At 38.3% G+C, this 25,062-nt stretch overlaps 1 protein-coding gene and 1 pseudogene across 2 annotated transcripts in view; one reads left to right on the top strand and one right to left on the bottom strand.

Annotated features, from left to right (window-relative positions):
- Positions 1-1,093: 1,093 nt before the first annotated feature.
- The window catches only part of eff (ubiquitin-conjugating enzyme E2 eff), a 37,076-nt gene continuing 13,107 nt past the window's right edge, over positions 1,094-25,062 (top strand). Inside the window, exons 1-4 of one of the 2 annotated variants that reach the window (XM_065221053.1) lie at positions 1,094-1,195; positions 4,260-4,545; positions 15,339-15,402; positions 19,590-19,621. In XM_065221053.1, the coding sequence (XP_065077125.1) occupies positions 4,522-4,545; positions 15,339-15,402; positions 19,590-19,621 (120 nt within the window). In that variant the 5' untranslated portion in view covers positions 1,094-1,195; positions 4,260-4,521. Of the gene's footprint in view, positions 1,196-3,935; positions 4,055-4,259; positions 4,546-15,338; positions 15,403-19,589; positions 19,622-25,062 lie in introns of those variants that run through there. The other variant, XM_065221054.1, reaches the window with a different exon arrangement.
- LOC135700469 (uncharacterized) lies at positions 15,587-17,060 on the bottom strand (annotated as a pseudogene).

The raw sequence follows: 25,062 nt of genomic DNA, 5'->3' as shown, positions 1-25,062 counted from the left end.
CTTCTAAAGATCATTCTCTAACTAATAAATCATCACACTAAAGCTTCATGTTAGCATTTCCAACCAACTCTGAAAATCGTTAACTTCGCGTATGAAGTAACATAAAAAACACTTTGAATGCAATAGAAGGTTAGTCACCAAAGTTTTCGAGCCGCTCCGTCTGTCACTTCGTTTGTGGTTTAACGTACGTATGCGAGTATCTGACACCTCTGATATTTTCTGTTCTACTATATAAGCGTCTAACAAGGTCGTTCGTTCCATCATTGTCAACAACATCAGCCCATCAAAACGGCCCTTTACAGGACCACCAAACTTTCGCAAAAGAGTTATTAAGGAATATTCCTAAAATATAATATACACAATTAAGTACAACACATAACAGACGTTATCCAACGCCAACCCTGCGGTCGTATCTAGTATACAACCCTTCCAACTTTTTTTTTGCTTTATCCTACATTCGAATGCTAATATAATTTAAAATTAAGTATGTTTCTTTCAAACATTTGAAGCATGTTCAAAATAAAAAGGCAATACAAAAAGGGGTCAACTTTTAGAAAGTTATTTTGCATGCAGTTCCACATATGTTATGTAGTCCCAGTCTTATTATCCTCCTGTTTCTGTGCTAATATTGCCCCTGCCCAGCCAGGATTTGGTCAACCGTCCGAGAGTAGTATCTGAAGGGAGCTCCTTCCAATCGAAATTGTTACCCATTAACCTCGAGCCCGTCACGAGTAATTGGTACCCAATAATAACCTAGAACTACTGCTGTTTAAAATGTAAATTCAAACATTCCTGTTTTTTGGCACCGCAAAGTGTCACACACGACTGAGCCTAGTAAATAAACGAACCAATTTTAAAATTATGTTGAGTTTATCCGAGAGTGCTTTTGGTGAGTTGGGGTGGTTTTATATTTTTGGCCCGCTGGAATAAGAAAATACCCCATTGTGCAATGGTGGGAATAAACTACTTGTTATCATTCTCACATGTTTTGTGTTAGCCTTGCTTCATGTTTCCCAGCGTTCATTCGAATCAACCCTAATCCACTGGGCATAGACGTGAGCGCTCAGTCCTTGTTGAGTACGACGTACGAGAAAGAGCTACTCATTCTACATTTCGTAGTCAGAAGGTGTTGTGTGGAAGAAGTTTTCGTGGATCTGCTGGAGATCGTTCTAGTGCGATACAGGCAGATTTTCTGGTGATTACTTATTTCATTGTGTAGTGAAAAGTAGCAGAAATAATTCGAGTGCAAAATTATCAGTCGCAGAACGGAATATATTTGGTTACGGTCTTTCCTCTAAAATTGATAGTATGCGATTTTCCTCTTCAAGGGGCGATAAGGGTTCCATTCCGTCGTGACTCGTGAGTGCATGAAAAGAGCAGTGCCGACCGAATCGGTCGGTGAGCTCGCAGCGCAAGATGGTCGATGACGACTGAGTTAAAGAGAGAGGTGAGTGACTGGAGAAAATATCAGTGTTGCCAGTTACATATGTAGTTATGTTCACATGCGAACTATTTAGGGCATTTGATCAAAATCAATCCTTAATAAATATTATGAATGTTAAGAAATTTAAGCATCGCATGCAGTGCTGAGATTTGTCATTGTCATTGACAGACTTTTGCGCGATATTGACAAAATTGTTTTTCACATAGTCAATGATAGACTTGATCCTCAATAAAATCTTTGTCAAAATCTCATTCATTTTTTCGTCAATGACAAAGATTCACCTGGTAACAGAAAGTGTAATTTCTTGCATTCTGAGACACATTATTGTTATCCAAGCGGTTCAGGACGTAGATGCTTATTCACTTTAATGGCTCCATGTAATTGTTTTGCTCAAGCCATTTAATTTCATTTCAAATTTAGCTAATAAACAAATCAGCACATGTTCGTCACTGACTAAAATGCTACTGACAATTGACATGGTTTGCCTTGACGATGACTGTTAGCTCAAACGAGTGACCAAAGCAGAATTTTGAGTATCACCGTGTATTGTCGAAATTTTGCAGCACTGATCGCATGTCACGTGAAATTTAATAAATAAATTTATTACGTGCATCGAATATATAAAATAATGCCATAAATCAAGTTATCGTCATGTTGTTATGTTACAAAACAAGAAATTAACTATCTAGCAATGCAAACACGAAATTCATTTATATAGCTGTACCTACTTAGAAAGAGTGGGAATGGCTGAAGAATCTCATTGGATTATATCAGGGCATTCAAGATTAAAGCAAACCCCACACGGTAAGAAATATTGTCAATACTTACAAGTATTGACAATAATATTGATGATGTGAATACAAAAATATTGTCAATACCGATGTATTGACGTCAATATAGAATATATTGACAATACGATTATTGTCAATACAAACAGTCGTGTAGGGTCCACTTAACCAATTATGGTTAACCATACACATTTTGCATAAATTTTATGACAGTCATTCTTAAACCGTCATCAAAATGAGGCAATTGATTAGCGAAAAATGTTTAAACAGTTCGTCATTCGAATTGGTTAATCATTTACCATTTATTGCCACTTAGTGTCCTGCTTTATAGTACTTTTTGAAGAATGCATGGCCTCATTGAAGACGAACGAAGTGAATTTCATATGAACTGTTTGTAAGAAAAAACAGCCGGGAGCTGCTTGGGGCCTGTGGGTAGTTTTTTTTTCTCGTCGTCTCCTGGAGTGTAGCTCCTGCACTTGAGACCTGATAAATGTGGCCTCAGCTTAGAATTATTTGAAGCTTTCAAAGTGAAAGACAACATTACGAAAAACTGTTTTTTTTTAGAATCTAACATCAGTTGTGCAATGCCCTGGTCTTTCTTAATCATCTGAAATATGGATAATTAGTAGAATTTTTTATTTGTTCGCTAATCATTCATTGAGCAGTGATTCTTCATATCTCATTAACTTGGAAGTTTATTTCATCGATAACCCCTGTTTCGAATTACGGTAATATAAAACGTTTTGGCATACTTTTGCTTTGTTATGCATCATTAAATTAGGACGTATCTTGTACACTTTGTCCTGACATTATAGTTTTGTTGTTAATTATTTTGTCTACTTAGCGACATAATAAATAATATGTGTGATGATTCCGAACAATGGCTGCCTCCCTGGCGTCGGTAGCATTGGTGCTCAGCACGAAAAACAAGATCGACGGAAAAAATCAAGGAATAAAATAGGGTTATGCATGGCTATAATATATTATCAACTTTGTTGTAAGTGCGTAATAGTCCATTCTATACGCACGAGTATTGATAGTCCGAAAGTTAGGATAAAAATACCAAATCAACATTTTTGGCTGGAGCGAAAATGAGGATAACAAACTTCGCACTTGACAATTGAATTACGCAAGTGTGCGTGTTACAAACGTCAGAAAGTTCAATTTACGATAGTCAATATTGCTTATCTAGTCAAGTTTGTTTTAATTTATTATTTTTTTATATTCAATGAAATTCATGTCAATAGTAAATCTAACTAATGTGAAGTTAAGCTCCTATGATAAGATCAAATTCGGTATGCCCTTTCATGATATTAAAAAAAATATAACGATTTGCTATTAAAGTCAACAAATTCAAGTGTTTTGCTGTTAATGGGCTTGGGGTTTATGTTTTGGTTTTGATAGCAGTTATATAAAACTGGCAACACTGATCTCCATTGCGTTTGGTCCGAGAGAAAAATCATATTTGCTCAGTGAGAGAAGAACTCCCGTTGCCTTGTGCACGGTTTTCAATCAACTTGACTTCCGTAGTCACTCAGGGAACCTCGCTTGTTTTTTCTGCTCTTCGTTTGTGCGCTTTGTGCGCAAAATGATGACAGATCTATCGTTTATCTGTCAATGAATCAGCCAGTGTGGCAAAACTGTCAGTGTGCTACGACGTGAGTGAAAAAAAAAAACTATTTTTTGAAGTATCGGAGGGAGTCGTCATCGAATCGAGCGAGTGGAGCGACAGCGAAACCATCAAGCAAGGCAAGGAAGAGGAAAAACCGTAGCCATCTTGTAATACGTTTTCGTCGGCCTGGTTTGCACCGATTTCGGAAGAGTATTTTTTCGTCCTCATTCAAAAGACAGTTCGCGTTCGCGGAAATATTTCTCGTTGATTTAATTTCCCTAGATTCACGGCTTGAAGTGATTACCTAAACAAACGCGGAATCGAGCCGAAATTGTTCGTTTTCTGCTCTAGAAGAAACTAGGCAGGCAGGAGAACCGAATCCCCATACACGGACACATTCGTTTTCTCGTTTCAGTTTTCTTCGGTTCTTTTTCACTGCTCTCCCCCTTTGTGAATTCTGGGTGCGTGTGTGCGTGAGTATCGCAAGAGCCAATAGGGGAAGAAGAAGTTAGCAAAGAAGCTGAAGCAGACGGACTTTTTCCTATCGAGTGTGAAATAGAAGCAGCGAGCTAGCAGGCAGGAGATTTCCAAATTTGCTGCAGAAAAGCGAATTTTCGTCGGTTTTTACCAAGAAAAACACTCCCACAGAGCGGAGGTTACTCCACACCGCAGTACAGATGGCGTTAAAAAGAATTAACAAGGTAAGTTTTCCTACTAGTAGAGACAACCATTCCTTCGTCACCGTGCGAATGGGGTTAAGGTTGGGTCTCACCAATTGCTACTGGTGTACGGGTTCCGGCTTCGAACGTACCCCTCTTTTTACTCCTGGTGTGGTGTGTTTGGCCAAGCAACGAAATAGCACATTGTTCTCAAAAATCAGGGAAAAATTCTGGATGCTTCCAAAAAAACGCAACCGAGGGGCTGCAAAAATGAAGATTGTGCAATTTTTAATACTCTTTTTCCTACCGTGGTAAAAGAAGAAAAACCTTCAATAACGGGGCTCTCGCTTCGTGACTACATCAGCCAGCAGAAAATGTATGCTGCCTGGTGGTGTGTGTGCGCGAGTAACTGGTCTCTGGGTGTTTGTGGCACACAACCAGAGCTGCCAAACGCTGCAGCAGTGGCTTTCGGGGTGAATAATTTCTGAGACATCAGGCACAGCAGCTAATATATACAATGGTGGGTTGTGATACGCCAGAAGGATAGGCCAACAACGTTCTGTATCTAATTTCGATGACTCAGGCAAAGTTGAGTGAAAAAAAAAATCAAAAATCGATTGTTATAAATCTTTTTCTTATAAATCAAACGTTCCTAATAATTGTAGATTAGACTGCATATCTATGTCTCACATGCAAAAAGCTATAAATATATTGATTTGTCCTGTTTAAACTAGTTGCGGTGAAGCTTGTTTGTTTTGTATTGTTTGTTGCAACTTAAACTGGATTGCTTTAAAAATGCAGAAAGTGTGATAAAAGGGCAAGTTGACGTCAAATCGTTTTGTTATCTTCGGAGTACTTATTGCTTGCCTCATAAGGAATAAGTACACCGAAGACAACTTAACGATTTTATGTAAAAGTGCATTTTTTCACACTTTTTAATAAGTGAAAACGCGCTTGTTTGTCATGTTTGGAGAGAAGTGTGTTATAATATCAGCAAAAAATATGAGAGCTCTGAGGGTTTGAACTTCTGAGTGGGTTCCTTTGCATGATGCGGAAAATTCTTATTTAACGAGCACAAAGTCCTCGATATCAAAGTAGCATTCAATATTGACGAAAACGCTATTGGCAAAGATGTGTGATTTTCTGTCACTATTCCGGGTTGGGTCTCTTTTTTCTCTAAAATCTTGAAACTCACAAATTGTTTTATCATGAATATTTAAATAAAAGGAAAGCAACGAACAAATACAAAAAGCTGTGCAGGTTTCCAATTTAAAATCGTTTCAAATTGATCGTAGGTAAAGATATTTTCTCTTACTCATTAGTCATTGAACTTCGGATCATGAATCACGGACGATTTTTCTGATTCAATTTATTTTACCACTATGCATTTTGTTGGGAACAAAAATTACGATCCACTTTGTGCTGCTCAGTGATTACTGCAGAGAAGCAAGTTCCACTAATGTACTATATTTGACACAGTTAAGGAAATATCAAATTCAACGTTTATTTAAAAAAAAAATCACTAATATCACTAAGGGGCTGTTCATAAACTATGTTGACCGATTTTTAGAGGTTTTATACCACCCCACCCCTCCCCCGCGTAGACAATGGTCCATACATTTTTTTGGAAATTTGTATGGACCGTAGACCGTAGAAATTTTCCCCTATCTGATAGTGGTGTTAGTATGCGTGGGCGAGCTACTAGCTACGCAAAATCGACGATCAGTTGCATTTTTTACAAAAGCCATACGTCCCTTCGAAAAAGTAATTCGCACATTGGTTCTTTATTGAGCTCTTATTGTAGCATGATAATGTGGCTTTTAAACACACATGATTTAGAATTCCTCTGATTCTTAAGGCCGCCGCACAATGGATAAGTTTTCAGGCTTTTTGATAGTTAGCCCATGCATTATCTGTCAAAAAACTCAGAAACTTATGCATTGTGCGCCAGCCTTTAGATTTGGGAGGAGCCATGCTTTTGAAAGTGTCTTTATATTTATTTCCACCAGTGTATTATTGATGTAGAGGAAAGTGGGTTAGCTTCGCCTATAGTCGCTATATTCATATATTGAACCAATTCAATATATTGTAACCATCAATTGAAAAGGTGCTATCAACTTTTATAAACCGAACGTTGATTATTCTTTCCTCGCCAATTGAAGGTAAATTACCAGCATTATCAGATAGGGGAAACTTTCCACAACCTAAAGATGGTGTTAGTTTGTGTAGGCGAGCCTTGAGTCACGAGAAAACGTTTTCCGAAATTTTGTTCGCAATAGCTGGTGCGCTCTTTTCTGTTGTTGGTCGTGATTTGTTCGATTGGTTCCGCTATTTGACAGCTCAATTGGTTCCCGAGATTCTATCCGCCAGACTATGAATATAGCGACTATAGTTTCGCCTCGTTAAGAAAATCACAAATTCAGTGGAAAATTCGAATGAATTCTGCTCTTTAGAATAAATTAAATTTAAGAAGTACCTACTGTCTATTTAAGGCTATTTTTTCAGTCTTGTGAATGACCATAACAGTTGCTTCAAAACGTGATTTCATATGATACAGTCGTATTTATAAAGGGAATAATACAAAATTTAAGAATTTAAGGACCAAATGTTTTAAATATCAGTGGTGCTCATATTGCCTCGAATGGACTTTTTTTTTTATCTAGTTCGTTTATTTGTAAGGCTCAATCGCGTTAGCTTTACGGAGCCGATAATTCATTGTGCTTTTGTAACAAAATTCACTTAATTCTATGTCAAGTAGGAGTTGGGCCGATTACTCGCGGCTTACCCGAGGTTAGAGGGGTACACTGTAGAAGGATAGGAAAAGGAGAGGAGCTTGGGGGTAGGGTTTCGTTGTCTCATCAGAGTGATGTCGCCAGTATGAACGGTAGTGTGGTTCTAGATTCGTCTGGAGCTAAATCCTCGAATGGACTTAAGTAATATTTTGTTAAGACAAACTTTAATATTTATTGAAAACTTGAAAAACATCATTTCATATAAAAAACCAATGACGTTTTTATTAGGACCGGGCCAACAGGCAGCTTGCTGGTGATAGAAGCAAAAATATTGTAAATATTGCTGAGCACTCAAGTGACGACGTCACTCTACCATAACATTCCATACTGCGAACAGTGAAATTCACGTCACTGCTAACAGCTGTTTCGTGTAATAACATGTAATAAACATTGCAATGGAATACGAACATCAATAAACATTTCTAGATAGAGTTGGAATAAGGGCCAATGTCGTAATGGGCTTGAACTAAGGAAAAGAAATCTGAAATTTTGAACAAGAATAATTAAATATAAAATAATCTATAAAGCCATCTCAAAAACTGTACTATTTCTAATTATTATAACCTATTGGTTAACATGGAAAAATGAGCAAATCTCGATAGAGCTGGAATTCGTGCGTAACAGCCTTTGTAAAAAATGCCTTCTCTCGTTGATTTCTAGGAATTCAATGCACGCCTACACAAACCAACATATCCATCGAGTAGCGGAAGTCATCCCCTATACTCGTTGGTGATGTCAATTTGCCAAAGGCTGTTACGCCCTAATTCCAGCTCTATCTAGAAATACACAAACCTTTCTTCTGAGGTTGTAATCTTTGCTATCAAATACGTTTGAAGCATTTACCTTTGCGCGACAGATGACGCGATATGTTTTCTTCGATTATTGTGAGATCAATAAAAATATTATAAGGGGAAATGTTGGCTTCGGCAATACCCTAACCTATTATCGTCAGGGGGTAAACAAAGTCCTAGAGCACTCAAATTTGGCCAATAGCTGCTCTGAAACACAATGTATCCACCATGCCAAAATTGAACTCTCAAGGACGTTGTTTACCCCCTGACGATAATAGGTTAAGGTATTGCCGAAGCCAACTTTTCCCCTATTTGTATTTACAGCTTGAAAAAAAAAATGAAAATGTTGCATGCGCCCTTTCGATTTATAGTATCTTGTATCGCCCCGAGGTAATTCGCCCGGCTGCGTTCACAGAAGCCATTTCGCCCCCATGTTTCACCTGCTAGCTTTTGACATTGTCGGTTTCGCCTCAATGTTTACGTTCTTTTTCCTGATGGTTTGTTACCATCAACCTTTTGCAGAGTTTTTTGGATTCCAATTAATCATTTTGTTCGACCATTTTCCACAGAGATGGCGCTGTTCCGCTGGTAGGAAGTGATAAAAATCCCCATATAGAAATTGAGAGAAGTGGGAATAATTCGCTTCCGGTGCACATTCAGGTGAAAAAAAAAGCGAACGACAACCTAAAGAAATTAATCAGGGACTTTCGTCGTTAATTTTTTTCCCGGAAATTATTGTTAAACAAGCTACAATTAAATAAAAATAATTTTTCCCCATACAACTTTACCTGCTTTACTACCAGTCCCAGAGAGCCAAAAAAATATTCAAATTTAAGAGAGAAATTCTCTCTCACAAGCTCAATCTCTCAACATGCCATGTATTTTGTTGACACTCGATTTGTGATTTCCCTTTCACAGATTACAAAATAGAGTACCTGACACTACAAAACATGTCTGGTACCTCTATATATGCATTTGCTTTAACATTTGAAGTCCCTCCTTTTTTACATATTCTGCGCAAAAGATACTTTATGCCCCGCCCCATACATAAAATTCGGCGGGAAATTCTGTGAGAGGTGAGCTATTTTGTGTGCAGAATGTGTAAAAAAGGAGGGACTTCGAATAATAATCTAAATGCATATATAGAGGTACCAGACAGGTTTTGCACTGCAGTGTCCTCTGTGAACAATTATAGGAAAACAGATTGTGTCTAGTTTCCGATAGATGTCACCGCAAACAGCAGCTGTGACATCTGATGGAACGTGAATGCAGAAGCTTGACAAAATGATTAATTCAAGTGTTGTGGTGTTTTCACTTATTCTTTATGTATTTATATCAGGTTAACAATGTTTGCTTGCCATTACCAATGCATATGTATATGTAAATAAGAGTAAGCGCTATCTAGATTTGCACATTTCACTAACGCCAATAAGCCTGTTGGCCCGGACATTATATAAAAAACATTGCATTTATATAGCTGCTGAAGGAATATTAATGATAAGTTATAAGATACTACATAGATGTTATTTTATGATTTAGACATCTTATGGCATTTTTGACATTTTGAGCTAGTCTAACATTTTTCGAATATTCGTACGAGAGAAAAGTAATTTTTTAGTCTAAAATAGAATAGAGGCTAGATGGACCAAATTGGTCTTAGCCGCCGCTAAGAAAAGAAAAACAAATGGATAGTTCAAGTAGGTATTGAGGCATTAAGCCGGCAACAGATTTTTTTGTAAAATATGTTCAATAAGTTTATTTTTAAGCGCAAAGGCCACATTGCTCCGTTGGCACTTTCCCCTACAGAGCAGTAATGACAACAAACCAGTTTAAACTGGATTCTTCCAGTTTTGTGGACGTATCCAGTCAACAGTTAAAGTTTGAAATCCATTATTACACACTAAGATTTTTTTACAGTACACTGTAATTTTTTACCGAATACGGAACAGCAGAACATTCGGTAATCGGTTCGGTAATTTTTTGTTGTTTTACAGTATATTCAGTAAATTTATCTTCGCTTTTTACCTGTCAAAATATACTGAACCACGTTGTAAACTTTGCTGAATGATTGGTAAAGTGTACAATAGCGTGCTATTGCGTTCCGTAAATTTTTTACCGACCGCTTTGTTATCCTCGAACATGGATAAAGTTATCGGTGCCAAACTGCGATATGAAGGAGGATCATTAAAAACTGCGCAGTTCGGTTGCTTATCGTCCATGATGACTGTTGACTAGAAGTGATTGGCCTAGGATTGAATGCAAAATAAAGTTACGTTCACTATAGATTACATAGATTATAGCAAAAAAAACATAAGTACTTACTTTTCTCACCGGAGAAACAAAGACCACTCAAACTCTAAATGGTTGTTGACAGTACGAATTTTTCATATCTGTTCGGTAATTTTTACAAGAATCTGGCACTTCACTACCGTTTATTTTGGTAAAAGGCTATATTTACAGTACGTTCGTCACATTTTTTTTACAGTATTGTAAAATTTAAGCCATTTACAGTTTCGATCAGCAATATTTGTTTACAGTTTTCGGTAATTTTCTGTAAATTACAGAAATTCAGTATTTTTCATTGCGGAAAAATGGTAAAACAATACATTTCACAAAACTATCGGTAAAAATTATATTTTACAGGACGGATTCAGCAAAAAAAAATTACCGATACAATTTACGAAATTTGGTGTGTAATATCAATATATTTTGAAGTATGATTACCACTACAGAATGGTTAAGATATCTACACTTTAAACTTTTATATTAGAATCGAAATCTGGAAATGAAGTCCCTAATAAACAAATACCATAAACGAACTGTATCTCGGATGGGTAATTATCCCACAAATGGTTTGGATGATATCCCGAACACGTCGTTAAGCTCTCTTTTATGGTTATTTTTATTAGGGGTACCCTCCCCATGGCTAGTTTTTGCACCTTGACGTTGGTGGGAGGGCCTAATTTCATGTCATAATGGAGCGTTGGAGACGTTGTGTTTATAGTCGGCATCTCTAGCTCATGTCGTGGCAGTGTGCCGTCATGGGCGGGCGTTGTGCAGGGTGTCCATCCAACCGGGAAAAAACCGGGAATTCGGATTTGCCTGGAAAAAAATGCGTTAAACCCCCATATCGCACCGGGAAAGATCATACACACTTAGTTTTTTCTACCGGGGTCGGCTGTGGCAAAAAAAGTTTTACTGAGATCTCAGCAAACATTTCATTTGTTTGCTGAGATTCAGCTAAGGATTATCCGAGACTCAGCAATCAAATGTCACTTTTGCTGAGATCTCAGTGAAACTTATTTTGCCGAGATTTGGACAGCCGGGTCGGTAGAAAAAACTAAGTGTATATACAGGGATTACTCAAAATTTATTCCGGGTTTCTGGAGGGCTTGTCTAACTTGCTAAATTTTTGGTGAAATTTTATGATGCTGGTTAAACATATATATTTTTAGAAAATATAACGAAAGAAGAACCATTTCTAAAGCTAATCATAAGCCAAGAACTAAAATTGGCCTATAATAAACCGAGATATGGCCATTTCCCTGGAATCGGTTCTGGTGGAGGGTTCTGAATGCGGGCATCATTTAATCACTCAAAACATGCCGTGCGACAACTCTTTCTTCATGGTTTCTCGTCAATAGACTTTCGATAAACTTTAAATGCATCATTGACCACATTGGCCACTCTCGGAACATCCAGTATGCCCCCGGGGGAACCTGGAGCAGGGGACAATTGAATTTTCACACCAAAGCATGCCGTGCGACAGCTTATTCTTCATGGTTTTTCATGAATAGGCTTTCCATAAACTTCAAATGAATCATTGACCACAGCGTTGCGTTGATCCGGCAAATTTTCTGATATATATATATTCAAAATTCTCTGACGTTTTCGAATCAATCATATAATTCTTGGAATACCCCATAATTCCACGGAATTCCTTGTAAGTTGCTGAAAATTTTGAAATATTTCTGAAGTTTTCATAAATTCTCTGATGCAGGGTGGCAAGTGAATTCCTGGTTTTTTCCCGGTTTTCCTGGTTTCTTCTATAAAAATTCCAGGTTTTTTAACAAAGCTTTAAATCTATCAGTTTCGCAGATTTCCTTTAATTCTTCTACATGAGAGAAATATCTTAAGTATATATAGGTACAGGGGTTACTCAAAATAAATAACTAGGATAGGCAAATTTTTGGTCAACTTTGGAGTGTTGTAACTTCGTCAAATATGATCCTATTTTAAATCTTCCAAGAGCATTTGACTGGAAAACTAGTATTGTTCTACGGTGTAGCCACGAAATAAATCCTGGTCACCGTATATCGGAGATATTCCGGATTTCCGGAGGGCTTGTCTAACTTGCTAAATTTTTGGTGAAATTTTATATATGATGCTGGTTAAATATATATATTTTTAGTAAATACAACGAAAGAAGAACCATTTCTAAAGCGAATCATATGTCAAAAATTAAAATCGGTCTATAATCAACCGAGATATGGCTATTTCCCTGGAATCGGTTCTGGTGGAGGGTTCTGAATGCGGGCAGATCATTTAATCACTCAAAACATGCCGTGCGACAGCTCTTTCTTCATGGTAGACTTTCGATAAACTTTAAATGCATCATTGACCACATTGGCCACTCTCGGAACATCCAGTATGCCCCCGGGGGAACCTGGAGCAGGGGACAATTGCATTTTTACAACAAAACATGCCATGCGACAGCTCATTCTTCTTGTTTTTTCATGCATAGGCATTCAGGAAACTTCAAATGGATCAGTGACCACATTGGCCGCTCTCGGAATCACGGGAACCCCCGGGGGAACCTGTAGCAAGGGACAATTGCTTCATGGATTTTCATGAATATGCTATCTATAGACTTAAAGTGAATCATTGACCACATTGGCCGCTCTCGGAACCACTGGAATGGCTCGGAGATGAACCAGCGTCTGGCTGAAAATCTCCTTAATAAAGACAACCACCACCACCACCACCACTGGAATGCCCCCGAGAGAACCTGTAGTAGGGGGCAATTGCGTTTTTACTCAAAAACATGCCGTGCGACAGCTCTTTCTTCATGGATTTTCATGAATATGCTTTCTATAGACTTAAAGTTGACCAAATTGGCCGCTCTCGGAACCACTGGATACCCCCGAGGGTACCTGTAGCAGAGGACAATTGCGTGTTTACTCAAAAACATGCCGTGCGACTGCTCTTTCTTCATGGATTTTCATGAATATGCTTTCTATAGAATTGAAGTGGATCAGTGACCACATTGACCTTTCCGGAGTCACTGGAACACCCTGGGGGGAACCTGTAGTAGGCTGCAATCACATTTTTACACAAAACAATGCCATTGGGGAGCTCCCATTTCCTGTTTTTGAAATAAACAATAGTGACAGTGCGAATTAATCATTCTTATTTGAAAAGTTGCACTTTTAATCTGGGTTCCAAAGCGCTCGAGTCTAAGGAAAAAAAGTTTTCCTAATTTCCCGATATCTCGCTTAATGTGAGTCATAGAGTTTCGATGTCTTCGACAACATTTCTCAACACTTCAAATTACACAACTTTGCTGGGAAAACTTTTCGGCTAGGATGCTCCGTTCAAAAGATAGACTCGAGCGCCACTTATGTGGCGTAAAAATGAACTAATATGAAACTTTCAAAAGAGCAACTTTGTAGAACATTGTATCGCTGTAGAAAGCAAACCAACGGCGCTAGAGGTTTTGCCCACACGAATAGCTTCGCTGTGTGGGGTAGTATAAGCGCCCTTGTAAGCAACCGGTAAGAATATTATGTTTTCTTCAGGCTTTATGAAGGGTCAACAATGAACAGTTTTAGCATAAAAAGATTTAAAAGAAACATTTTTTTTCCGAAGAATAAATTAAATCGAAGATGTACTGCCTATTTCAGGCTATATTTGTTTCAGTCGTGAGAATGACTCATTTTTTACCAAAGCAGCTGCTTCCAAACGTGATTTCATATGATACAGTCATATTTATAAAAAGGAATAATGCAAAATTGAAGAATTTAAGTAGAAAATGTATTTAATATCAGTGGTGCTCATATTGTCCCGAATTGATTTAAGTAATATTTTGTTGAGAAAATCTTTAATGTCTAATGAAAACTAACATCGTTTCATATAAGAAAACAATTATCATTTATATACCTAGCTGCTGAAGGAATATTAATTTTTTATTGTAAGAAACTACTGATAGAACTTATTTTCTGATTCAGAAATATTATAACATTTTTGACAAGCTAGTCTAACATTTCAAGCGTAACTATTGAAATCGACGTATCTGCTTCTGTACACAATCACTTCAATAAACGATGTGTCTTAACTGCTAACTTACCCACGCAAAGACAAACACCATCATCAGGTAGGGGAATCTTTTCCCTACTAGCTGGTGTTGTTAGTTTCTGTGAGTGAGCTAGCAGTTGCCACAAATCGTCGATTGAAGGGATTGTTTACCAAATCAGATACGTCGATTTGAATAGTTACGCTTGATTTATCGAATATTCGCAGTAGAGAAAAGTAATTTTATAGACTAAAATTAAATGAATAGTTCAAGTAGGCTTCAAGAAATAAGAATGCAACAGATTGTTTATAAAATATGTTCAACAAGTTGATTTTTAAGCGGATTGGCCACATTGGTGAAATTACCCCCCTTGCTGCTCCTATTCGAAGATGCGATGATTTTATTCCGAGCTCATATAATAACTCAGAACAATAATATTTCATTCACAAAAACGTAAAATAATCATCCATGTGCCATCAATTTTAGCTATAAACAAAAAATTGTCTTGCAGCTGCAGAGTTTCACTAACTCTGAGAATGCATAGGTAACGGTAACATACTTTTGGTTCGCTCTTAGCTTGAGCATGCGTTGGAGCGTGAAACTAGCAGAGTGTGCGATTATTTTTAGCGAGTTTTTGTATGAAGAGATAGGTACCAACATGGTTTTTGGTATTCCGCAACGAGCGGAACGCAAGCTTACTTTTTGCTTCTTTTTTATGTTTGCTGCAGATTACAAATTATTTCATGTCAATTGTTGGGTGATAACAACAGATGATAGTGATGGCTTGTTATCAGCATTGTTACGTCTCCGAGCCCGCTTCAAGTACATACCTACCTACTTATACATGTTATGATAATTTAGAACCAGTTAATGTTGTTAGGTTAGGATGATACTCGATCGTTTGAATTCAATCAGTTCCCCAACAAGCTTATTAAATTATTGTTTTCTTTTTTCTCGTAGGAACTACAAGACCTGGGGAGAGATCCACCTGCACAATGCAGTGCCGGACCAGTTGGAGATGATTGTAAGTATCGATATATCAATAAACAAAGTGATTCTAGCGAGTACATAGTAGTGCTGTGACGAAGTCGTTATTATCGATAATATCGATATCGGTCATTGAAAAATCGATATCGGATTTTGAGATTATCGATATCGGGTCCTATATCTGATAATAATTCAAAAAGTACTCTGTTGCTTTCCGGCGTTTATTTTGCATTTTTGAAACCAGAAGCATCAATAGTATGGAGAAAAAAATTTCGATTAACTCTTTCCGGATCGAGATTCACCCAAAATTCGCTGCTCCCAGTACCGAAAATGTCACACGTCATTGATTCGATTCCACTCCTCATATACAAGTCAATTTCCTTGCGAATGGAATCTGGCATTCGCATTGTTACCCTTCGGTTGTTGTAACTTTGAACCATGCCTTCGTGGTAACTCCATACCCCATCCATTATCGGTAGGGATCTTCCTCGGTGGCTCCTCGCCAACAAAATCTTCTTCATCAGATCCTTCAACCTGAGGTAGGACCATGTGGATCATTATTTCCGTAGCAGCTTTGCGTTCATCAACACTCTTGAAATGAACATCTTTAAATCGAGGATCCCGAAACAGGCGAGGCTCGGTAGCTTTCAAATCGGGATTGGTTGGAGGTTTCTTCCAACCGATGATACTGGCTTCATAGCAGTGATGCAATTGTTCAGGCAGTTTATGACAGGCAGCACCCGACTTACTGTAGCATAATCTTGACCACTCAAATCATTAGTTACTTCATTAAGGGGCTGTAGTAGCTTGACGACTACCTCCAGATTTCTTTTCCCCTCCAATTTAACCATTTCTGAGGAGCGATCTTGGTCCGACATAATGATCTGTATGAAGTTGTACAGGTCTAGAAACCGTTTAACCATGGTAAACTCCGAGTTCCATGTGGTAGGCACAAATGAAGTAATTTTCATAGGTGTTCTTTTAGCATCATCTTCAATCTGTAGCATGTGCAGATTATCTGTTGCGATTGTTGATCTCCGAAAAAAAGGCAACTATCTTCTTTACTTTATCTTTAGCTATCAGTTCTGATAGAGCGTTTGTAGTTTCAATGGATTTTTTTCGCAACGAGATTTATTGCATGGGCTACAACACAGCCAATATGTTTATCTTCAGAGAATGTATCCGCAACAGATTTCAACATATTAGACGCATGGGCTGTAACAATCATGCCCACATGTTCTTTGGCAATTGCCCAATGCTTAAGAACTTCCTTAAAGCAAGTTGAAATATATGCACTATTGTGTCGTTCATTCTTGATATAAACGCCTAAGTCAATTGTTTGGAGATTTGTAGAAATTTGAGGACTCAAAAAGTGACAAGCTACTCCCAAATTGCTCCTAGTAGTATGGCTATCGGTTCAGATATCGGCAGTAATGGTCAAGTCTTTATCTTGAATTTTTGTTTTGTCACACTCGACCACTTTCGAATACTTGTCGTCAACTAGCTTAGTCATGAGCTTGCGGTTGGGAATTTTGTATTTAGGTGCCAGAATATTCAATAAACTAACAAAGCCCTCGTCTTCCACAATCGAGAACGGTTTGATAATCTTTCACAATCATGAATGCGATCGCTTCGTTTATTTCTCTGGTTTTCGGTCCATCATCTCTAGAATGTTAGAATTGATTTCCCATTATTAATAAAATAACACGAGCTTAATAATCGTGCTATAATATAGGTATTATATTATTATTACTGATAACTGATTCTGCGTCATATATATATATAAGCAACATACTACCATTTCGAGCACGAAAAAGCGATCATAGACTTATTAGACAATAATATTTGTAAGACGAGCTTACAGGACCAAGTCTCCCCTGGGTGGTGCCAAAAGATGAGCGCAATAGAATCATCAAGTTGCCATAAGGCACGGAATGAGACTATTGCATGGCTGGGTAGTCAAAGTCTTTCATTCGTTAGTCATTTCAGGTGGATTAGAACAGGTTTAGGTGGGACTTGGCCAGATTTGGATTTTTCAGATGTAATCCTGGATAGGACCCTGTCATTGAACGTCGCGTGAAAGTGGAACTTAATGAAGGCCTAAGTACTTTTTCGTAGTTTTTAGTTTTCGGATTTGAAAGATCGTCGGTTACAGTGGCCTGCTTACTGAGCAGAAAAACGCTGTCCCAGGTCCTTACATATCAAAGAGATTTATGGTAAAATCGCTTGTGTATCGTGTATTTTGCGAAACTCGTTGTTGTCGTTGGTTCCGGGTTTGAATGGATACACAAATTTGAGCAACGGTATTATGTGATATGAGGGGCTCGGTGGCCTTAGAGCAACCGTTTTTGCTTACTGAGCAGAACATCATGAGTCTAATCTCAGGCCCATCCACATTCAAGATTCGTCAATCGTTTTATTTGTTAATATGACTACATGGTAATAACAGCAACTCGGTGATTAAAAAGGTGCTCGTCTGCCTAGTGGCAAACGTTTTTGCTTACTGAGCAGAAGACCGTGGGTTTAGTCCCAAGCTCCTTCGCGTTATATGATCGTTAGGACATCAATTCAGCTTATCGATTACCAAAACGAACCCTGCTGCAAACCCAACCCTCTTATCCAAAATCCCAGTGATTCCTCGTGGAAGTGCAGAGGTGTTCTCGGCTTCCATCAAAGCGAGTGTCATGTCAACACAATCCTTCCCATTTCTTTATTTACCTGTGTTCGGGCGCGGCCGGCGCTGGTATTGCCTAATTTAAGATCACCAGTTTTTACACATTGAGGATGATTGCTAGTCCCAAGCATCGTCTATTGGTTCTCTGTGTAATTACAGCTGATCTGGCAATAACAGAGTAGCAACCGTGGGCGGTCAATCAAGCTCAAGCTCAAGCTCAATAATATTTGTAAGACGAGCTTCAACGTGGAGTCGTGTTCTTCCTCTGTAGTACCATGAGCAAGCAAATCACCCTGAACAACGGCGTATAAGCGGCGCCGGTGGTGCAGTGGTAAGCGTGATTACCTCTCACCCCAGCAGGCTTGTGTTCAATCCCAGTCGGCGCCGCCGGGATGTTCTGAGGCATAACATCTCTGATCACGCCTTCCTTCGGAAGGGTACAGCCGTTGGTCCCCGGCTCATGAGTTGATGGGTCGATAGGTGTGGGAGCTGCCTCCCTGGCGTTGGTAGCATTGGTGCTCAGAACGGAAAACAAGATCGACGGAAAACAAATCAAGGCAACAAAAAACCTTCTTCTGAGGATGTAATCTTTGCTGTCAAATTCGTTCGAAGCATTGACCTTTGAGCGGCAGATGACGCGATTGTACCTGTCTCATACCGGTGTACGAGAAAATGGAAAAGTTGCCAGTCTTCTTGATATGTTGTCTTCGCTATAATCCCATATGAGACCATTATATAGAGATATTTAGAAGATGGCAGTTGAAGTTACGAAGTGCAATTCCCATGTAAATATTTAAAAAAAATCATATTTTTTTCAAGTTAAAATCAGTTGCAATGAAGCCTGCATAATGTGTTATATCAGCGAAAAATATGGTGATTCAAAAAGTAGAACTGTTACTTGACTTCTGGACGATTTAATTTCACGATAAGACTGATATGCGATTACTTTGCTTGATGGGACAAACTGACTTGATGTTGTTTTCACATTTTCCATGATCAAAGTTCGTAGTTTTATCACGTGATATGAAAGTAGATGCCAATTGATAATGGATAGCGTTATTATCTTAACATTGACGAATATCTATGTGGGACTGATATGCGATTATATGCAGTATACTACCCATAATCGCATATCAGTCCCATAAGGATAGGAAATCAAGCAAAGATGGGAATGATATGCGATTATGGGTAGTATAGGAGCGTTTACCCTAGTACCCCAACGACGAGACTCATTGCAATACGGTCATTGCAATGGTATGGTTACAATTACAACACAAAGCACCGTGCTTTAATCCATAATTTCAGTTCACACCAGTCATCGAGAGAAGCTCGTCAGTGAATACAATCTAGAACGCGAATCTTTTGTTTCATCTTTTGACCTATTTTCCATAACAGTGCATCACTGTTGATTTGCATTTTGCTTCTCACTTTCTTATTACTAACGAATGAAAATCGAAGTAATAACGTGCAAGCGCGGAGCCACACTTGCGTAAAGCATGAATCAGAACACAACATTTATCTAATCGTTCATTTTTCTCTTCCTCTTTCAGTATTTCACTGGCAGGCAACAATTATGGGACCGGTAAGTTGACTTTGGGTTTGCACCTTCCACGAGCATTTCCTACAGAAGGGGGTGACATGATGACTCGCAAGTAATAGCCGCCAACACTTCCGATTTGGTTTCATTCGCTTTCTCTTGGTGTTAAAATAAGTCCCCCATATCACTTCGCACACACAATCGATCCGCGTTCGAACTTGACTTTAAGATGTCTATCTAATCTACTCGTTTGTTGCAGCCGGAATTAGCATAGGACGATGTGTGGAGGGGGGGATGATAATCAACAATAGCCCACGTAGTATTGCGGTGAGCATTTCACATAAGTTTAATTCAATTTCCGATTTGGCAAATGGCCATGCGGCTTAAAGGCTTGGGGCAACGGCTGACGACAGAATCGCGCTGCGCTGATGACAACGACCTACACCACACTCTGTAGATAGCATAGCAGCAGCAGCTGGGGAAAGAGGAACGGTTGTTTTTAACTGCATAGCTGTTGTTGGTATTCGGTATCATTGACATCTAAATTCAAAAGCCGGTTACAGTTTGTTTGCTTCTTATTCGTTCTTACCTCAGTGTGTCCACCTTTCGAGAACCCTCACTTTTCATTTCTAGCCCTGAAAGTATATCAGTTTCAAAACTCAGGTAAACGGGTTATTCGCATGTTTGACTGTTTTCTTCTCTTGAACGATTACGTCAGTTTTGAAAACTTATTATGCATTTCATTGATGTCGCTGGTGATTCTTATTTGCTTTGCTACCTCTGAGACATTTACTTTCTTGTAAAGTAAATTCTGAAGATGAATAAAACTTTCAAGTTATGTTCTCGAAGTTTATTATTATAGAAATGTATTTGAAATTAAATCACTAAGGGGCTATCCACACATCTAGCGGACACTAGTTTTTGTGAGATTCATCGAATTCCCTTAACATTCCACATCGTGTTATATGGACAGCGGCTAAAAAGGATTTTCCCGGAGCAGGCAAAAAACATGTGCCATAATCAATAGTTACATACATCATTACCGTTTAGAACATGAATAATTAAATATCACGCATATGTATTATGGTTATCCTACTCGCTTGCTTGTATTATCTTCGATTGTTGCACTTGATGGGGCTACCCCATTTGGCATAAGTGCATTTGGTATATCAGTCCAATGTCATAAATGCTCATAATCACTTCTTGCTCATTTTCATCTTTAATGCAAATTATAAAAATAATAATTCTAATTTTTTTTAAAATTATTCCAATGAAAATCCTAGGGGAAATGACGGCTTCGGCATGACAGACTATTTTCGGCAACACAAATTGAAACTCTATTTTCACTGGATTTTCTTACGAAAACACTTCGCTGAATGCATGCAAACGATTCTTTATGCTTTCAGCTTCAATTTGACTATATTTTTACCACTTAGAAAAAGCAATCTAGCAAGGTTTTCTTGAAATGCAACACCCGCACTACAAATTGTAGCTGATTTCGAGTTGCCGATAATAGAACAGCAGATTTACACGCAGTTCAAATGGAATGGTTGCCGACAATACTCGCTCTCACTAGAGAAGATTGGAGCTTTGTAAAAGCGTTTCAAAACAGTTTTTGACAATTCTTTCGACTGAAATTGTTAGAGCAGCTGGCAGCAAAAGATTGTAAACAAACCAATACTGCATATGTGTGCGTTCCTTAGAGAAAAAAGCTATAGAAAGATGGTCGCTGCTTAGGTTGCCGAGAATACGTAAATTCCCCTAAACAATTCCTAGCTACGTTATTTTTTTTTGCGATCTTATCAATTGTCGATGTCTAATGCCCGACATTTTGAATATTTTCTCTGCCATAATCTCACATATCTTGAAAATTCACCCATGTCTGGGATATTCCCTGGACATTGGCATAATCTTGAGGATTGCTTAACTGCAATCAGGTCTCCCAGGGCTTGTCTGTATCTTTACATTTGGAAAGATGCACACTAGTGATGCCAGTTGTGATGTAGCGGATCAAAAGTTTGTTAGAATTTAACAACTAGGGGAAACAGCCCTATTGTGTTGCGGTACGTTAGCAGCGTTAGAAGGCTATTGTTGTGTATAAAGGTCCCCAATAGGCTTCTAACGTTTGTTACGTTTAGTTTTAGGTAGTATCAATTTATGTGAGCGTGCATAAGCAAAATATGCCACATGGGCCGCATCGCTTGAAAAGCAAAGAAAAGCGAAAATTATCTTGCCCATCATTCCGCATCGACGTTGCTGACAACGCTTCCGCACGCACACTCACACGTACCAGCACAGTAAACATCAGCCACAGCATAAAGGGAGCCAGAAGAAAAGTAGCACGCAAAACGGCGTGGTCCATCATCGCGATTGTCCGTGAATGAAAGTTGGCAATGTGTGAAAACTGTGGTGTCGGGCGCGATCAACTGTGCGCGATCGAAGGAAGAACGCACCCGGATGGTGGAACGATCAAACGTCGTTGAAGCTTGCCGACGACAGGTTAACCGTGCGCTCAGGCCAAGGCAACAACGCCAAAATACGATCTCCCGGACAGACGCTACCGGTGAAGAACCACTGCGTGTGGCCAAAAAGGCCTTCGAAGAGAAGTAAGCCGCCACATGAAAACTAAGGGAGAATGCGCCCTGCTAACGTACCGCAACAATATGGCTGTTTCCTCTATCCAAAATTAAATAATTGTTTAGTTTTGAATTATGATTTTACCTATGAATTGAAGACGATGAAGTTTTGAAGAAGACGACGATATTAACTATCTGCACGCTAGATCAACGATTCTGTGACACTACCCCGAATGTCACTACCCCGAACGCCGTTACCCCGAAAGCTACTACCCCGAATGTCCTACTACCCCGAATGGCCATTACCCCGAATACCCTACTACCCCGAATGACCATAACCCCGAAATTAAGACAAACGGAAGAACAGCATGCGATTAAAAGGATAAGGATTGTGCTACATTTCCCCGAATGCCATATCCACCGAAAAAAAAAAGTTAGGAATTTTTCAACCTTGGCAATTTTCTTACTATATATTGAGCATAGTGAGCAGATTGCAACCCACCTTAAATTTCAAACCATGCAAATGGAAGATTTAATATGAGATTAACCCAACTACCAATTAATTTGCTTCGAGTAGCTAGAAACCCATTCCCAAAGCACAGGATGCTCACTATTGCCCCTCTTTTCCGTATATTAATGTATTGAGTCGTTTAAAGCATTTTCATTTTTATATATAGAATAATAATCCAAAACCAGTATGCTTGTTTTCAGTTCATTTATTATTCATCATTATTTGATTTGTTTCTTGGAACACCGTTGAGAAATTCTTCCTTTTTTAGACATGAGCAGTTCTTTGGAGTTTTGAGGTTTTCATACTTTTAAACACTGGAATGTAATTGTAGAAGGAGAAAAAGTAATTTAATAAACAGTAATTGGAATTTTTTCCTTCTTTTGATCATGAGCTATTCTTTCAAACTTAATTGGACCAGAACATGATTAAAAATAATAATAAGTAATTTTAGAAAATAAATGGATATTTTTTCTTCTTTTCATGAACTATGGTTCAATTTAATACGAAAGAACAGCTCATGAAGAAATTAAGGGAAAAGAAATCTTTATTGGATATTTCTCCTTCTTTTGAATATGAGCAGTTCTTTCAGAAGGAAAATGGGAATATTCTCATCTTAGAATATTCGATTATGAAGGAATATTATTATATTTTCAATCCATTTGTTGAAGTGTCACTAAAGAGGGAAACTTCAATGCAGAACATGTGAATCTCATACACCCAGATCGCTGCGTGAAGGATTATAATGCCTTTGGATAAAAAATCTGCTTGTTTTTACTGCTAATAATACCAGTTACACCGATTCTATAACATTCCCCAGAATGTACCATTCCCCAGAAAAGATGATGAAATTAGTAATTTATCACTTTTGTCATTTTATATTGTTATATATTCAAAGAAGGGAATATTTCCTTCTTTATCGTATATCCAAAGAATTAATTATTTCCTTTTGTTATATTTTCAAAGAAGGGAATATTCCCTTCTTTATCATATATTTAACGAATTAATGATGTTCTCTTTTATACATATGCAAAGAAGGAAATATTCCCTTCTTTATCGTATATCCAAAGAATTAATTATTTCCTTTTCTTATATTTTCAAACAAGGGAAAACCCTTTGATCCATTAAGGTCTCCTAAAACCCCTTGACCCATTAAGAAGTTTTTCTCTTCTTTTTATATATGCGAAGGAAGATTCCAGGAGTGACTATAATAAACAAAAATACAGCTTACAGCTTTTGGAAATGGATTCGGGGTAATGGTCATTCGGGGTAATGGGCATTCGGGGTTGTGTACTATTCGGGGTAACGGCGTTCTGGGTAGTGTACCGTTCGGGGTAACGGCGTTCGGGGTAGTGACATTCGGGGTAGTGACATTCGGGGTAGTGTCACAGAACCAGATCAACATATAGCCATGATAGAGGGATAGAACATCATTTTTTTTTTCATAAAAACAAAACCATCAACAGATTATCAGGAAAGCCCTTAAGTATGGAAACCCTGAGAAGAAGAAAATTGGAAGACCATGCTTGACATGGAAAACCAGCGCAAGGCAACGATGTAGAAGGAAGCGGTCAATCGCCGGATTATTGACAAGAGGTGGCTAATAACTGAAGCGAGCTTAAAACAGTCACGACTAGATTGTTCATAGTCTAGTCATTAAAAGCACGGTATTACCAAGCCGGAGGAGGCGGGTCGAGGGAATCTTTCTGGTTGGAAATTTTCTCGACTTCCCTGGGCATAGAGTATCATTATTGTGCTTGCCACACAATATACAAATTTACGCATCGGTATTGGCATCGAAATCTCTCTATTAATAACTGTGGAAGTGCATTAAGAACACTAAGTTGAGAAAACGCAATAAGCTAATGTGCACTTCGCAAAAGCTTGAAATGCGAATAAGAAGAAGAATAAGAAGCGTTAATGGGTTATGTTGAACTTGAATTTCTGTGTACGGGATCTTGAAAAACTAGAAAATTAAGTGTATTTTTCAACCGATTCGAGTATGAATATGGCATTATATCTGATTTTGAAAGTTGGTGCACAGGTAAAAAGTGAGGATACGGGACGCCACTGATAATTCTCGCAACAATTTGCTTTAATTTCTCTTAATATTCCCTTGAAATCCCGTAGTATGCCGTTTAGAAGTTTGAAAGTATTCTTCCAAAATTTCCTTGGATTTCACCTCAGAATTGCATGGGAGTTTTCCTCAGCATTCCCTTGAAATTCTTCCCAAAATGGAATAGAATCCGAAATTTCTTTAGGGTTGTTAGGTTACAGCTGGCCCGAATTTTGCGTTTCGTTTCGGAATTTCCCCGTTTGGATTTTGCGAAAAGCTTATCAAAGAAAATGAAACCATTGTTATCATGGTATTTTTCAACTACCAATTCACTTTTTATTTAAGT

This window comes from Ochlerotatus camptorhynchus, unplaced genomic scaffold (assembly GCF_037179485.1).
Source record: "Ochlerotatus camptorhynchus isolate MF236.1 unplaced genomic scaffold, CSIRO-AGI_Acam_v1.1 ptg000137l, whole genome shotgun sequence".
Classification (NCBI taxonomy): Eukaryota; Metazoa; Arthropoda; class Insecta; order Diptera; family Culicidae; genus Ochlerotatus; species Ochlerotatus camptorhynchus.
This window is presented reverse-complemented; position numbering and strand designations above follow the sequence as displayed.